At 45.1% G+C, this 15157-nt stretch overlaps 1 protein-coding gene and 1 long non-coding RNA gene across 2 annotated transcripts; both read left to right on the plus strand.

Annotated features, from left to right (window-relative positions):
• The first annotated feature begins 255 nt into the window (after positions 1–255).
• On the plus strand, positions 256–5773 carry LOC146180288 (uncharacterized). The gene is made up of 2 exons (XR_014700813.1): positions 256–496; positions 4484–5773. It is a non-coding gene; the product is annotated as an uncharacterized LOC146180288 (long non-coding RNA).
• Positions 5774–9818: 4045 nt separating this feature from the next.
• LOC146180289 (uncharacterized) lies at positions 9819–13025 on the plus strand. Its single transcript, XM_084579504.1, has one exon. The coding sequence runs from the start codon at positions 10337–10339 to the stop codon at positions 12809–12811; it is 2475 nt and encodes an 824-aa protein (XP_084435630.1). The 5' UTR covers positions 9819–10336; the 3' UTR covers positions 12812–13025.
• Positions 13026–15157: the final 2132 nt, after the last annotated feature.

Consider the following 15157-nt stretch of genomic DNA (forward strand, 5'->3'; position numbering starts at 1 on the left):
GATAACGCAAGTAATAAGTAATGTTTTTAAACAAAAATGAGGTTAACAAAACGCGCGATGCGATTGCGACAAGTAGCAGACGATCCGCCGGTGAGCACCGGGCGGTTACCGGGCGGAGAACAGCAGCGCCAGTTTTGTCGTCATGAAGCGGAGGCACGCGGAACTACGCTTTGTGCGGCGCGAGGGGGAAAACGAAGATGGAGAGGGAGAAGAGGCCTTCGGCTGGCTGTTACGAGCTGCGGCCGGCACCCCCATTCCACGCTAGCGACTCAAGGCATGGGCCTCGGCGCTCGTGTTGTTGTGGCAGCGTGCGATGCGCGTTGTCGCGTGGATGTGTGTGCGCGCTCTTGTGCTATACTTGTGCCGCGAGTCTTCTCCAAAGACCGCATGAGGCTAGTCGTCTTGTCTTGCCCGGATGAACTAAATGCGATTTGTGCATTGATTCAATCGCTGGCGTTCGGCCGCTCCACGAAACCCGATCGTGGCTCAGACGCAGGTTTGTTACATACCGCTTACATGCAAATCGGCCCCGAAATGCGATCTATTTTATGAGGGAACGCAAGCCTTGTATTTCCGCAAGATCCCTTGTGCTGACTGCTAGAGTTTGTTCTAGTAACGTTGCTGCTAGCCGTTGGATGTGCGTGCGTGATGTGCCGCGAGACTACCCCAAAGACTGCATGAGGCTAGTGCTCTAGTGGCTAGTCTTGCCACGAATCAATTAAATGCGGTTTATTTGTGCACGTTTTCGATCGCTGGTGCACGGCCGCGTCATGAAACCCGTCGTGGCTCTCAGTGCAGGTTTGTGATATCGTTAACATGCAAATCGGCTCCGAAATGCTATCGCACGCTTTGTATTTCGGTGAGAACCCCACCTAAACCGTTCGGTGAAGCAAAGGCCTGCTTAAAAATAAAAAAATAATAAAGGCGACCGTTTGTAGCTGTGCTTCAACCCCAAAAGCTGATACATTACTTTTCTGAGTGCCTCTACTGCGTGCAAACACCTTCCGCCGTGCATGTAGTGAAAATGATTTGTGTATTTTGCAAGTGGCTTTAAACAGCTCGTGCAGCTGTTGCTTAGGTATTGCAGCAATGTGGCACTGTTCAAAGCTATCTTGTTTGCTTTTTAGTTTCGCAGGGTAGTAGATAAGAGTGAAAGGGTGCTCACAGTGTCATAAATGGCAATATAGCATCAACAAAACCTGCAGATGTCGCCCTTCAACAATTTTCCTTCTAGAGATTTACTTTCAGATTAAAACAAGCATTCATTGAATATCCATGCTCAGGTGGAAATTGCCACCACCAGCTGCTGCCTCTGAATACATTTTCTTTCCTTCAGCATCAGGGTTAAAGGCCAGGGCAATCGCAAGTTTCGTTTCTTTTTCACTTATTTGGTCAGTAAAGAAAGTGTTGTTCCTCCTTCGGTGTGGGATATGGTGTTTAACTTCCATAAGTGATGTAGAAAAACTGCCTATAAGAGACGTCATAGTGGACAGCTCTGCATTAATGCCATTGATTTGAGGTTCTTCGTGTGCACTGACATTGCAAGTGTGTCTTGCATTTCACCTTCATTGATATGTAACGACCACTATGGCTGGAACTGAACCCAGGTCCTCGGCCTAGCATGTCTTAATATGAGTACTATTTTCTTTTGCAAATGCAATCCTTAGAAATGTAGTTTGTTGATTGCAGACAGCAGCAGAAACAAAGCCTAGCACAAACACAGACTAGAAATCACTTTTTTCACTGGTACACACTATGCTACTTTATCTGTGTCAATGTGATGTGGGCATTAACAAAATCAGCCTTGCATGTTACACACATTTGCAAAAATGTTTTTTTTTTCTTGCGAACAAAGTGGTAAATGTTTAATAATAATTTATTGGTACAATATATTAATCCATTTATTTCTGCTACCAGCCCGAAGTGCAATGTTTGGTGAAGGTATGTGTCTAATACTGATCAGTTAAGCGAGGCAAAATGCATGAAACAAAGTCTATTACTGTTTTCACATAGAGGAGAAGTAATTCATTTGTAGTCAGTGTGCACGAAGCAAGAAAAGTATTAACTTTGGCATGTTTTAACCTTGACAGTGTATTCCCTTGCAGCATACTTGCGCTCTTGCTGCCCATGCAGTCATGAGGGAGCTGCACTAGTTGCTACTGTTATCATATGGGCAAACTGTCCCGATGAACTAAAATGCTGGCAGGGGTATGTCGCTGTAGGTCGCTGTATGTGAGCAATTCTTCCATTTCAAGTTCCTCGGCATTAGGTCTCACCGCTCGGCCGACAAAACCTCGAGCGTGTTGATGAGCAGCCTCATTGCCTCGGTACCCTGAGTGGGCAGGTGTCCATATGAGTTCTATCTCTCTGTCGAGTCTGATATCCGCGAGGCTGTTTCTGGCAGTATTTGATATTCTGCTACGCGAGAAGTTACGTATGGCAGTTTTTGAATCAGTGACAATTATGTCCGCATCTGCTGTAGCGATGGCTAAAGCGATTGCGGCTTCTTCCTCCTGGTCCGAGTAGCGGACTTTGACCGAAGCAGCTGATACGCATTTACTTACTGTACTGCTTAATTACAAAGATAGCAACGGCACCGTCAGCCATATAGTAATCCAAGGCGTCGGTATACACCACCCCATCGTGATTTCGGTATTTTCTGTTTAGGGCCCTAGCTCTAGCTTTCCTCCTGCCTTCATGGAAGGAGGGATGCATGTTTTTAGGCACAGGTTTGGAGATAATTTTGTCGCCAGCTCCTCTTGGTAGTGGTCCTAGTGGTTGGCTAGTGGTTCGGCATTAATTCTCATGCGGTTGAGAATTTGTCTGCCTGCTTTAGAGTTTGTTAGTCTTTGTAGCTGCAATCAGCTCCTCTACATTGTTGTGTATCCCAAGTGAGAGAAGTTTTTCGGTTGCAGTGTTTCTGGGTAGACCTAGCCCAGCCTTGTAGGTGCTTCTAATGAGTGTCTAATTTCTCCTTGTCAGATTGAATGAGGCAGAGATAAGGGACAGAGTATGTGAATCGACTTAGTACAAAGGCATGGATAAGACGACAAATGTCAGCCTCTTTCTTGCCGTTACTCTGTGTATCAGTCTAGTGATTTATCGCAGTCATTTCCAGCCTGTTGATAGTAACATTGCTCTTCCTATTGCTCTGGATGTAGAGCCCGAGCACTGTAATAGTATCAACTGTGGGTATGGGTACTTTGTCTTGCGTTTTCCTTCTCACTGCTAGTACAGACTTATGTTGTGAGCATTTCAGCCCAATCTGGTTAGTGTATGACTGGACTACATTCACTGCTTCTTGAAGCGTTTCCTCTATGTGAGCGTCCGAACCTTTTGCTACCCACAAGGTGACATCGTCAGCATATAGGGAGTGTTGAAGATCTTGGATTTCTTCAAGTTTGGGAGGCAGACCTATCATTGCTAGGTTGAACAAGAAGGGAGAGAGGACTGATCCTTGCGGGGTTCCTCTGTCTCCTATTGCTATTTTGTCCGATGCAAGTCCTGCGATACTTAGCTCCGCAGTCCTTCCCGAGAGAAAGGAAGGAATGTAATTAAAGGTTTTGTTCCCTGCGTTTATGTTGGCGAGGGTTTGGAGAATGGCTTCATGAGAGACATTGCCGAAGGCTTTTTCCAGATCCAAGGCAAAAATCGCTTTGGTTCCGGTTTTGTTAGGGGGATCTATCACTTCTGCATGCAACTGAAGCATTACGTCCCGAGTAGAGAGTTGAGTTTTGAAGCCAATCATTGAGCTGGGCAGAAGGTCATTCTCTTCTGCGTAGTTCTAAAGCCTATTTAGAATAACATGTTCCATAAGTTTACCTAAGCACGACGTAAGAGAGATGGGCCTTAAGTTCTCTATGCTTAGTTTCTTTTTGTGTTTAGGAATAAAGACAACCTTCACGTGTTTCCACATCTGCGAAAGTTCACCTTTGTTCCAATATTCATTCATTAAGTCGTTAATTGCTGAGAGGTAGTATGTAAATGGCGAATTGCGGCCCAAATTTCCGCTTCCGCGGTCTCTCTGTCGAAGTCTTCATTAGGAACCCCTTTGTACTCATAGGTAGCATTGGGGTTGCTACCGGTATTGAGATATCTGCTTTGGAGTTCGCTTAGCAGATCTGCATCTGTACTTGGGTATTCTTATATGATTTGATTCATAATAGCATAATAATAACATATTAGCAGCGAAATGGCTGAACACAATCACTATAATATTTGGCTTTTGCTGTGCCTTGGTTGTATAGTCCTTCCCCCTAGCAATAGCAACACACTTTCACCACTAGTGCAGTCGTTGGCACGTCTACAATGCTGGAGAGGTGTGCTGCGGAGCGAACAAAGTGAAATTTTGTCTGGGCTGCTCTATTAGTGCTAAAGTGTAGCTGTCAGTGCAAGTAGTATGCCTATGCACCTTCAGTATAGCGCCATCATTGTTCCTAGAATTGGGCCCCTGCTCAAAAATTTCATTTTCTTTGTGCGACAGGTTGGTGTTCGAGCACTCCGGGCAGACTTGCTGACGTCTGTACATCAGTCTGTACATCAAAAGTTGCTGGTTTACCTCGTGCCCCCCACAGAACCAACCTTGTGCCATTGAACTTCTAGCTGCTTCCTAGAATAAAAAAAATCATCAACTGCTGTTCACTGATAGTTTAGTCAACAGATGCACCAGTCACAGTTAGCGTGCTGCCACCAGTGAAAACTGAATCAAAATGTGTGAAGTAGGACTGAGCTCATTTCTAAGCGTTATTTTAAATGTAAATTCTTTCAGTTCCATCATGTAATGAGTTACAGGACAAAAAGCAAAACGTTTTTTAATGCACACTCTATTAGGAACAAAAGTGTTCCTGTGACACAAACAGCCAGTGGTTAATAAAGCCATTTGGAGCTGCCTAGCTGTGTCATCGTGCGGAAGAGCTAGACTTTTTTCTATGGCTACAGTGGAGAATATGATGGGCTTTCGAGTTTTTCCTCCTCAGCTAACTATATCTCTCATTTTTTTTGTTTACACCTTAGTGAATTTACGTCCTACGAGAACTGCAGATTGCAAACTTTTTATGGCTGCAACGTGCAACAACAATGGCTTTGCAAAATGAGTACATTTCTCACACCTTACAAAAGTTTAAACACCTAATCTTTTCGGCACGATGAAAAACATACTTCTAAGGTAATCATTCCATGAAATTTTTATTAGAAATGCTGTAGAAAAGTTTTTACCAAGAATATTTTCATCAGTTGATGTTACTGGTCTTTTGTTTGTATGAAGAAGCTGGAAACCATGATAAATGAGCAAAATGTCAATCACAGGCGGGCAAAAAGGATGTATTGAAAGCTAATATAAAAAGAAAGCTCTGCTGCCAGACATTCATTTTTTTTTACAGAAGAGAATAATATATATATGAGTTCCCGCACCCAGACGTTATGGCACTTTGACAAATGCCTAAGTCTATGCAAGCATTAAATGACCGTGGTTGCCATTGCAGCCAAGAAATGCAAAACATTGTGGTTCCACTGAGTGACAGAAGCTAGACGCACTTCACTGGCGAAGTGAAGGGAGCATTTATAATCAGCAGAGTGATGGCCAGAGAGTGCATAAACTAAAATAGAACATGAACACTCGTGAAAGAAAAAGAAAAAATCATGTGCACTCTAATACTTCACCGAGATGTGGCCATATGGTGGGATGCACCGGTAACGGCAAGGTTTCACAGCAATGTAACACTCTAGCTCATTTGATAAGATTTTCAGTGATAAATAAATCCTTTTGCTTCCTGTACTGCTGTCCTCAATTGCAAGGCAAAAGCTTGCCATTTCCATCATAATTTATGACACATTTTGGTCTGTTAGTCTCTTGAATGTGAATGTGAAGAAACCACCTACACATATTTCTGCCACTTTGTGATTCTGCCAAAAACAAATTCCGATAAATGAAGATTACAATCAGTTCGCCACTGCGTTTAAGATAGTTAGTGTATATTGAGAACTCGGTATTTTTCTGTATTTCTACCCAAGCATGCTTCGTGAATGTGCGGACAAACCCAATCATTATCCGAAAATTATCTGCATCAACTCAGCTGCGTTTTCAACTGTTGAGGACAGTATAAAAAAAAAATTCGGAGTGAGAAAAGCATAACAGAGAGATTGCTGGCAACACTCCCAGGCTTTCCACATTAGGTGTACCGTAGATGCAAGATGTGTAGTGCTGAATGACCCTATAATTCGTCTCTTGTGCTTGATTGTACAAGTGCAAAACTAAAGGAAGTGCGAGTTGCTTTAAGGTCACTGATAAGGCAAAGCCACTTGCCTATGTCGCAAGGAACCCATCACAGAAAGAGCACAATACAGGAGCCTCGAGGCACAACATACACTGACACGTGACCAAGAGAAGATGGTTTGTACTTATCGTGTTAATACAGTTCTTTACAGCTTTTGCTTAACAAAACTTTTCAGAGTTGTATATAATTCCTCATTAAAAACTACCTAGCACTAGTTCTAAGGAAAGTTCACACTTTTACAGCCATCTTCTACAAAATATAACTTGCCAGTACAATGATCTCAAAGCAGTGCACAAAACAGCTTTTGATAACTGCATCTCCCGAATGCAATTTCAGCGATTTCAGAGAAAGTTGCAAATTCCCTGCAGTATACCTTTAACAGTGGCTCTGGCTAGAACCCTTTGGTGCTCCTAGAGGAGGACTAAAGGGTTTTGGTACAGCTGCTACTCTCACCACTCAATCGCATTCCAAGTTGCACTTGTGGTATTAGACCTATTGCCGCATTGGTTGGGGGTGACCCTTGTGAGCAATCTCAATATTCGGCTATGCACAACCGAATTAGTATACTCGGACGAACAAGGTTTAACAGCCACTGCTGTAGCTTTGGATCTCTCTATTTACATATAGTTGCCGTCTCTCCTACTTCCACCGTAATCTTTCAGGTAAAAAAGATTAAAGTAATAATTTTCCATTGAATATCCTGTGAAACAACAATAATAAAAATTTCTATATGCTTTACTTGATTTCAATCACTTTTGGCTTTTTTCATATGCATGTCGTCACGAGCCATTCATTTTCCTACCCTTGTCTGTGCACGAAAGGAATGAAGTTGTTATAAAACTGCTGCATGGAAACCACAACAAAGAAGGAACAAATAGATGAAAGCAAAGCTGCATACATTTTTGTGATAATGAACGAACTAGTTCAGCTCGATTAAAGGAACAATGAAAAGGTATTTGCTGTGGCTAGAAAAGGTGCACTAACGATCAGTATTTCATCACTCATTTCCACGACACAAATTTTTAAGCTGGTTTTACTAACACAGATGGAGGTAAAAAATAATGCCCCTCCTTTCCCTTCAACTCCACACATGCCGATGAGAAAAGTAAAGAAAATGTCACAACCATTTCCCACTGTGGCCCATTTCGCCTGCATCATTTGGTCCCACGTGGCCAAGTTTATGTCAGTAGGGGGCAGCTAAGAGTAGGCCGTGAAATGATGTCCAAACAGACTGCGAAAAGCAATTTTGAGAAATTTGTAAATTAAAGGGGGTGAGACATTTAAAATTTGACTTGAATACCAACAAAAAAAATCCTAGAAGTGTACTGCATTACAATGACAATAATTACCTTTATAGGTTCCTTTTAGCATATTTCCTCAAAAATAAAAAAAATCAAACCTTAAAAAAAACGCAAGAAAAGAGAAAAAAACTGGAAGACATCAGCCCTAATGCGATAGTTTTAATGGCTTCCCCTGCAGATCCTCATTACTTTACAACTCGCTGAATCACCAATTCCTGAATTTGTGACTATCATCCCACACCTACTCATTAGCTTATACTCGTGAGCTACATGACGTGAAACACCAACAGCCATAGCTAAAAAGACCTGCTTCAACCAAGAACGTGCCTGCATGGCATAGGAGTAATGTGCTTGACTCGTTATCTGTTTCATGCCTGTTTAGTACGGATGAATTACTCTAGCAGTTTTTAAATGGGCATAACAGGTTCAACTAGTCTAGGCTACACAGGTGTGGGCCTGCTGTGTTGCAGCTAGAGAAGAGATGCCATGTAACGTCAGTTGTCTGCTCTGTGTGAGGAGGGAGACAATGGCTGCCAACCACTCCACTCGGCGCACGGCACTCGGTTGGGGCTCCCAGCTGGCTGCTCCGATCGATGAGGATACGATGCATCGGTGTTGTAGCTTGCGCTATCAATGGGAGATTCTTGTTACAGTATAGAAGGCTTCCGGTGGGTCCGATTCTCACTTTCCCCTCCATCTCAAAGAAGCTGCTTGAGTCAGGAGTTCCAAGTCGGCCATGTCTTGTGGCTTCGTGGCGACAGACAACCTGCTGACCAGTCAGTGCACGGCTTCTCACCTGCCAACTGCTACCTGCCAGAGGCATGCCCATGATTTTTCGCTCACATCAATATTGCTGCAGTTGCTGGATTTTCTGGAAAACGAAGTCTTTAAGCTATCATATCAAAACAATGCCGCAGAAGCTAAATGCTACTTGGGCTCGAGGCAAGGCTGGCATTATGCAAAAAGGAACAGGGGCCAAATACATTGTAGGCTGAAGACCTCAGGAGCGAAGGACGAGACAGCTGATAAGGATCTAGACTAGAACAGACCAGCCAACTGTGGTTTCAAGTGCCACTGCCAGCCGGCGTCCTTTTTCATTTTTCCAGCGGCCATGCTTTGGCCGCAGTCTTTGCGCAGCCAGGGGAAGGCGCTACACCATGAAACTGTTTGATTTGGAACTGGCTCGCTTTGCCGCAATGTCATTTTGACATTGGCATAGGTGAGCAAACATTTTGGTAGGACAAAAAGGCAACAGCAGCCAATTGGCCATCGAGCGAGCTTTATTCTGCACTCACGAGAAGGTACCACTCAACTGAATTCGCGTGGGAAGCCTGTAAAACTTTTAAAATTTAAAATTTAATTTTAAAAACAAAATTTTTGCAGTGTTTTGCAGAAAATTTGCTGTCAGCGTTATGGAATGTGTCAGCATCATGAGCGAAAAATCACATGCCATTGCCAGAAAAAAATATGCATCTCAGTGCAAAAAACACAGGAAGAAAGGAGACAGACGCAGGGCAAATGCTTCAAAGGATGCAGGACGAAGCGTTCATCCTGCGCCTGTCTCCTTCCTTCATCCTGTGTTTTTGTACCCGCAGTCATCATACCAATACCAACTAGCCCGTCTTTCCACTTTAACTTTGTCAGAAAGTAGTTGGCAGCTGTCATGGCCGGGCGCTTACTGGGTTGTCTTTATGGCAGAAGACTATACGGCATGGCCACTTTGGCAAGTGCTGCAAACTCAGACTTTGCCTTTGAGATAAGAGGGTGAGATCGGAATCCAGCCCTCCAAGACCCTTGGATCTTGAGTAGGACACACTGCTTCTAGGCCCAGGTAGGACAAAGGTCTCTCCCATATTTCTCGAATTAACCAGGTCCTGCACTAGTTGAATCCACTTGACCCCTGCAAATGTCTTAGCTTCATCAGTCCACTTAAGGGCAACGCTTGGAATCCGTTGGAAAAAGAAATTGTTATCTTTGCAAGCGGAAAGGACTATTCCAGTTAATGCAAGAAGGAAATGACCCCGAACTAAACATTGTCTCCGTTATGTCAGGCCCGCTGTAATGTTAATACTGTGTGGAAGTGGTGCTGTTGAACACAAGTGTGATGTGAGTGGTGCCCTAGGAGACCTAGCATATCACTGAAAAATGGGGGTAAATGTGCGTCAGTGCTTGAGAAAGTAGGTTTTGACATGTGGCAAACGCAACGACAATCAGGAAAATTTGTGAAGCATTTAAGGGGGGATGCGGGGATCAGATCGCGAAAATCGCGGAAAAAAATCGATTTTTGAAAAGTGCGCTTTTCGGAATCTACAACATTATTTCTATGTTGTCCTGAAATATTTCACCAAAAAACAAACTCTAAGTAGTCTAAATAAATATATTTATCGGTGCCGGCGTCGAGATATTCTTCCCGAACCGCGAAAAAGCTGCCAAGTTCACGGCATGACTGCTTGACTTTCCCGCCACGGAGCGCCGCCATTTTGGCATCGTTGGAAAGCCCGACTCTTCAGCTCTTTGTCCCAACCCCTCCCTCCCTTCTCCGCCAGCTAGCAAGCGCACAAAAAAGAAATATCCGCAAGACGGCAGCACGAAGCAGCCAATGAATACCGCGCCCCGATTGGCTCTGCGCCGCGACGTGTTGCTAGGCGCCTCCTCATTGGCTGATGCCGCGGCAATAATGGCAGCCAGCGCAAGGAGCGTCTGCTTTGTCCGCCGCTGGAAAGCAATTCTTTTTCTTGCGTTTCGAGTCTTCGACCACGTGCAATGGATCAGCGAACGTTCGAAAAGAAGTTCCGGACAAAGCATGCTTACGGGAAGCGAAAACGCAAGCCTGTTACAGCAAGGAAGAAGCGGCGATCATCAACAGGTGGTTCTACCGAGCCGAGCGTCCGTTCGGAATCGGCGGAGTACGCGCCCAACGTGCTACGCGATCTCTCTCCCAATGTGCTGTGCGATCTCATGCCGAGTCGGGCACCAGCCAGCGATTGTGAGAACAACCAACAACGTGCTGCGCTGTCGAGGCACGGGTGCAATGTTACTTCACCAGCGACGATCGACATGCCAGTGAGCGTCGCCGCACACGTGCGTCTCGCCGTGCACGGACTTGCCACTGCAAGTTCGTCGGGTAAGGCACCAGCCAGCGAAGGTGAGACGGGCCACGATTTCTCGACGTTGAGCCGTGGGCGCAACGTTAATTCGCCAGTGAGGATCGACACGCCAGTGAATGTCACCGTATGCGAGCGTCCCGGCACAAGCTCGTCGAGCGAAGTGGTCTTGCAACAGTCATCACCGCCTGACTGCACAGTGGAGACACGTTTCCGCGATGTGTTTTTCAACTCCAAAATGTGTCCACAGCCGACAACCGCGAGTGAAGGCAATCCTATGCCATCGACGAGTTACGGTGTTCGCGGGTGCGCGCTCGCTTTCGCGGACGCGCCGGCGGCCGAGCCATCGACGAGTTACGGCGATCGCGGGTGCACGCTCGCTTCCACGGACTCGCCGGTGGCCGATCATCGCAGTGACGAATATTCATCCAGTGAGCGTCGCACTATTCAAGCTCACCTCAGAACACGATTTGTGTCCGCGGAAACGGCAAAGGTGCAAGCATCGAGTGTTTGCGAATCGCTTCGCGCGGTTTCAGCTACGGAGCGCAAGTTTGCGCTGACTGACTCAAGAGAAGATGCCATTTCCGCACCTCCAGAAGAGGAATTTATGCTTGTGCAAGTAGCAGCCTTGAACTCGCTGATTAGTTCCATGCTTTGCCCAATTTGTCATCAGTCTGGCCTAACAGTGCATCGGGAAACTAAATTAGGGCTAGCTGTGAAGATGGTACTTTCGTGTATTTCCTGTGGTGCCCTCCAATCTGAATGGTCTTCACAAAGGCAGAGTGGTTCTAGAGCCTTTGATATCAACATCAGATCAATTCAAGCGATAAAGAGCATTGGTAAGGGACCAACTGCTCTCAATGACTTCTGGGCCACCATGAATGTTTCACATAGAGGATTACATCACAAAACATATGAGGAGCATCTAAAAAAAACCTTCAAGCCTGCTGCAGAAGCAGCTGCAAACAACATCTTTGCAGATGCTGTAGAGGCAGTGAGAAAGGTGTACATAGAAATGGAAACTACCTTTTCGAAGAATATTACAGTCGTGTACGATGGCACGTGGCTGACACGTGGCCACAGTTCTCACACTGGCGTAGGCTGTGTAATTGAGTTTCATACAGGGCTTGTGTTAGACTGTGTGGTTCTCTCGAACTTCTGCCTTGGGTGCAGCAGACAGCCAGCTGAAAGTGACCCCACTTATGCTGAGTGGAAACAACAGCACCAGTGCCAGAAAAACACTGATGTGAATTCTGGGCGAATGGAGGTGGAGGCTGCACTGCAGCTGTTCAGGCGCTCTTTGAGCAAGAATGATCTCCGGTACACAAACATAGTCTGTGATGGGGACAGCCGCATGTTCCGCACTCTGTGTGACGAAGAAGTTTATGGTTTTGTGCAGCTCTCCAAAGAGGACTGCATAAATCACGTGAAAAAACGGATGGGTGCTGCACTTCGCTCCCTGGTCAGCAAGGCTAAAAAAGGAGAGCCACTAGGTGGAAAGGGGGGCCTGACACAACAGCTGATGAAAAAATTGGCTGACTACTATGGCCTCGCTCTGCGGAACCACTCAGAAGTTGAAGAAATGCAAAGGGCAGTAATGTCGACCTATTATCATGTGACGTCGACGGATGGTGAGCCCCATCATGAGCTGTGTCCCCCTGGCCCCCTCAGCTGGTGCAAATATCGATCAGCAGAGGCAGAAGGACAACCACCACCCCCTCACAAGTACAAGTTATCACCGAAGGTCGCTGAAGCACTTCTGCCAGTGTACCAGCGCCTCTCAGACCCTCAGTTGCTGGCCCGGTGCAGGGGAGGCAAAACTCAAAATGCGGCTGAGAGCCTCCATTCAGTGATTTGGTCACTATTATCGAAAGACCAGCATGCCTCACTGTTCGCTGTGGAAACAGCAGTGCACGAGGCGATTTTGAAGTACAACTCAGGCAATCTGAGAGCATATTCAAACCTGTGCACAACATTGGGCCTGCGCCCTGGAGCCCTTTCTCTTCAGCGGGCTGCCGAGAAAGACTCTCAGCGCATTAAGAAGGCGCACAAAGCCCATCTTTTGAAAGGACAAAGGTCTAAGAAATTGCCTGCTGCCAGAGACATGAAATTTTACAGTGCAGGAGCATTTTAGACAGTGTGTGCCAGTTTGGAACTTTCGAGCTTGTTTTCTGAAAACTTCGTTTTGAACTTACCACCTTGCTTGTGGAAAGCGCAGCATCGCAATGGGTGCATGGATTTTTATCCCGTTTGTCTTGTTGTAATTGCTGAAATGTGCTTTACATCAAGACAGTCTCAGATTTGCTATTTAGGCTCACCATTTTTTTATTACACAGTAATTAGAGCATGATACCTTCTAATCATAAAGAGAAGATGTATAATAAGTCATTTAGGAAAAGAGCAGAGAAGTTTAAAAAAATTTAAGGAGAATCTTGACCTAGACCACACTTCTTAGTAACTATTAAGAACATTTACAGACCCATAGCCCATTTTGCTGTCATGCTAGGCTTTCCACGAGCAAGCAACATGTTACCAACATATAAACAATGGTAAAATAAAAACTACTGAAGCTATCACTTTGAAACTTTATACCTTTCTGTTTGATGCTATTTCAAGCCAGCCTGCCAAATTTCATCCCTCTAAGTCAAAAAATAAAAAAGTTTGTTCCGATCCCCTCATCCCCCCTTAACACAGCCCAGAAAGACATTTTCATAGGTCCTTTATGACTATCATTCAGCAGGAAAGAATTCATGTTCATTGCTGGCACAGGCAAGCAAAAGAATGAAGCAGATGGACATGCTCAGAGGTATCGTCACACCCCTCACAAAGCTTCAAGAATTGCTTGATTAAGCTAGTACAGTCACAGTCTATAAAGTTGTCCTACCTGCTTGAAGCTGATAAACATGCTGAGCTGATGAGTGCTTCAATGGTAATATTCTAATGCAAGAAGTTCACGGAGGTGGTCTTTCTGAGCACTCAAGTCAAATTTCAAAGCTTTGCAGACAATGTTTAAAAAGTGCTCCTGGCAACTGCTCGCAATCAAATAAGGTGACGCCTCTCGTGCGCTCACTCTTCAATGATGTCATTGGGGTCTGCTGGGTGCACAAAATAACTGGACACTCCCAGGTGATGCAGGCAGGCAGGCGGGACAGGGCATGGTGGCATGCGCTGAGTTGATGGGGACAAGAGTAATTTTTTGCACCGATACGATCAGTGCTAATGCAGGTAGCTTGAAAATGTTTGCATTGCAGAGGTACTGATTGCTTGCACGCGTTTTCTAGTTTTAATAAATGGCTTTTCGTGGGCCCTTTCAGTAACAATTCTACAGCAATTATATGCGAGACGAGACACTTATTTAACAAACACAGTTCCACTGTAAAGATATGAATGTAGCCTATACCATGTTTTGTCATAACTCACTAGGCACGTCAAGGTGTTAAATCATTTGCATGAAATGTCAACCACGATATTGCACATGAAAGAACTGAACAATTGACTGCTACAAACTTGGCTTGACACTGCATTTAATCTTTGTTTCATCAAGATTTCTGATAACAGGAAACTTTTTATGAGGCAGTTTGAGTCTAGAATCAATGTGTACCTGTTAGCAAGGTATGACTAATTGTACTGGTGTAATAAAATGCTTTGGAAGCAATAACGGGCACACAATGCATGCTCATAACTGGGAGGTGAAAGAAGTTTGCTTGTGAGAACTTTATGCAAAACTGTGCAAAATATGAGCGCTCGTTACATTTGTGCAGTTGTCGAAAATGGTGGCTTAATTATTTCTTCCTTGTCCCTACATTTCACGCAATTACATTTGAATCAAGATTGCTGAATAATTGAGCTATAATTCAGTTTGCAGCATGAAGTTCATACTTACCTAGAGAGCATGTACTATGGTTGCATTATCTAGCTTTCTTATTTTGCGCATTTTGAAATGCAGCTTTTGAAAGTTTTCACAAAGCCATGGCAGCACTCGCGCATCGTCAGAGTATCACCAACGAAACAGCCGCAGGCATCTGAAAAAAGCTGCAGTACGCTAGTCGTTTTAGGACAGCAGGCCCCGTCTCAAATATTAGGTTGTTTACAGCCTTGCCAGAGACGTGTGCTTCGGAATAAGCCCTGAGCTGCGTTCTAGCTACAACACCCGTATGGAGTCCTAAACGAAGGGTCATCTTTTAGTTATCACTGCATGGAACACACCGCGCCTACGCTGCTCGTCGTCCTCGGGTCTCCGTCCGCTGGTCCGAACCATGATCCACAGCCGAAGTTTACAACGTTCCTGATGATGAAAGCTCTATGGCTCCACTTTGATGATGTCCGAATTCAAAACCATTGTGTCTTCCCGTGCTGCGCCACAATGCGCCATGCTGCTAATAGAGACTTTTAGAATTGGGGACCCAAGACTCTGGGCCCCCAAGCCGCGTTGCGTCGTTGCTCTTGGGTTTAGAGGAGCAGCAGAGTTTGAGAATTGGGT

Source organism: Amblyomma maculatum, chromosome 9, assembly GCF_055883805.1.
Source record: "Amblyomma maculatum isolate TAMU_Amacu chromosome 9, ASM5588380v1, whole genome shotgun sequence".
Taxonomy (NCBI): Eukaryota; Metazoa; Arthropoda; class Arachnida; order Ixodida; family Ixodidae; genus Amblyomma; species Amblyomma maculatum.

Excerpts from the sequence above, each read along its gene's own strand:
- LOC146180289 (XM_084579504.1), top strand. The coding sequence starts at position 10,337 with ATGGATCAGCGAACGTTCGAAAAGAAGTTCCGGACAAAGCATGCTTAC.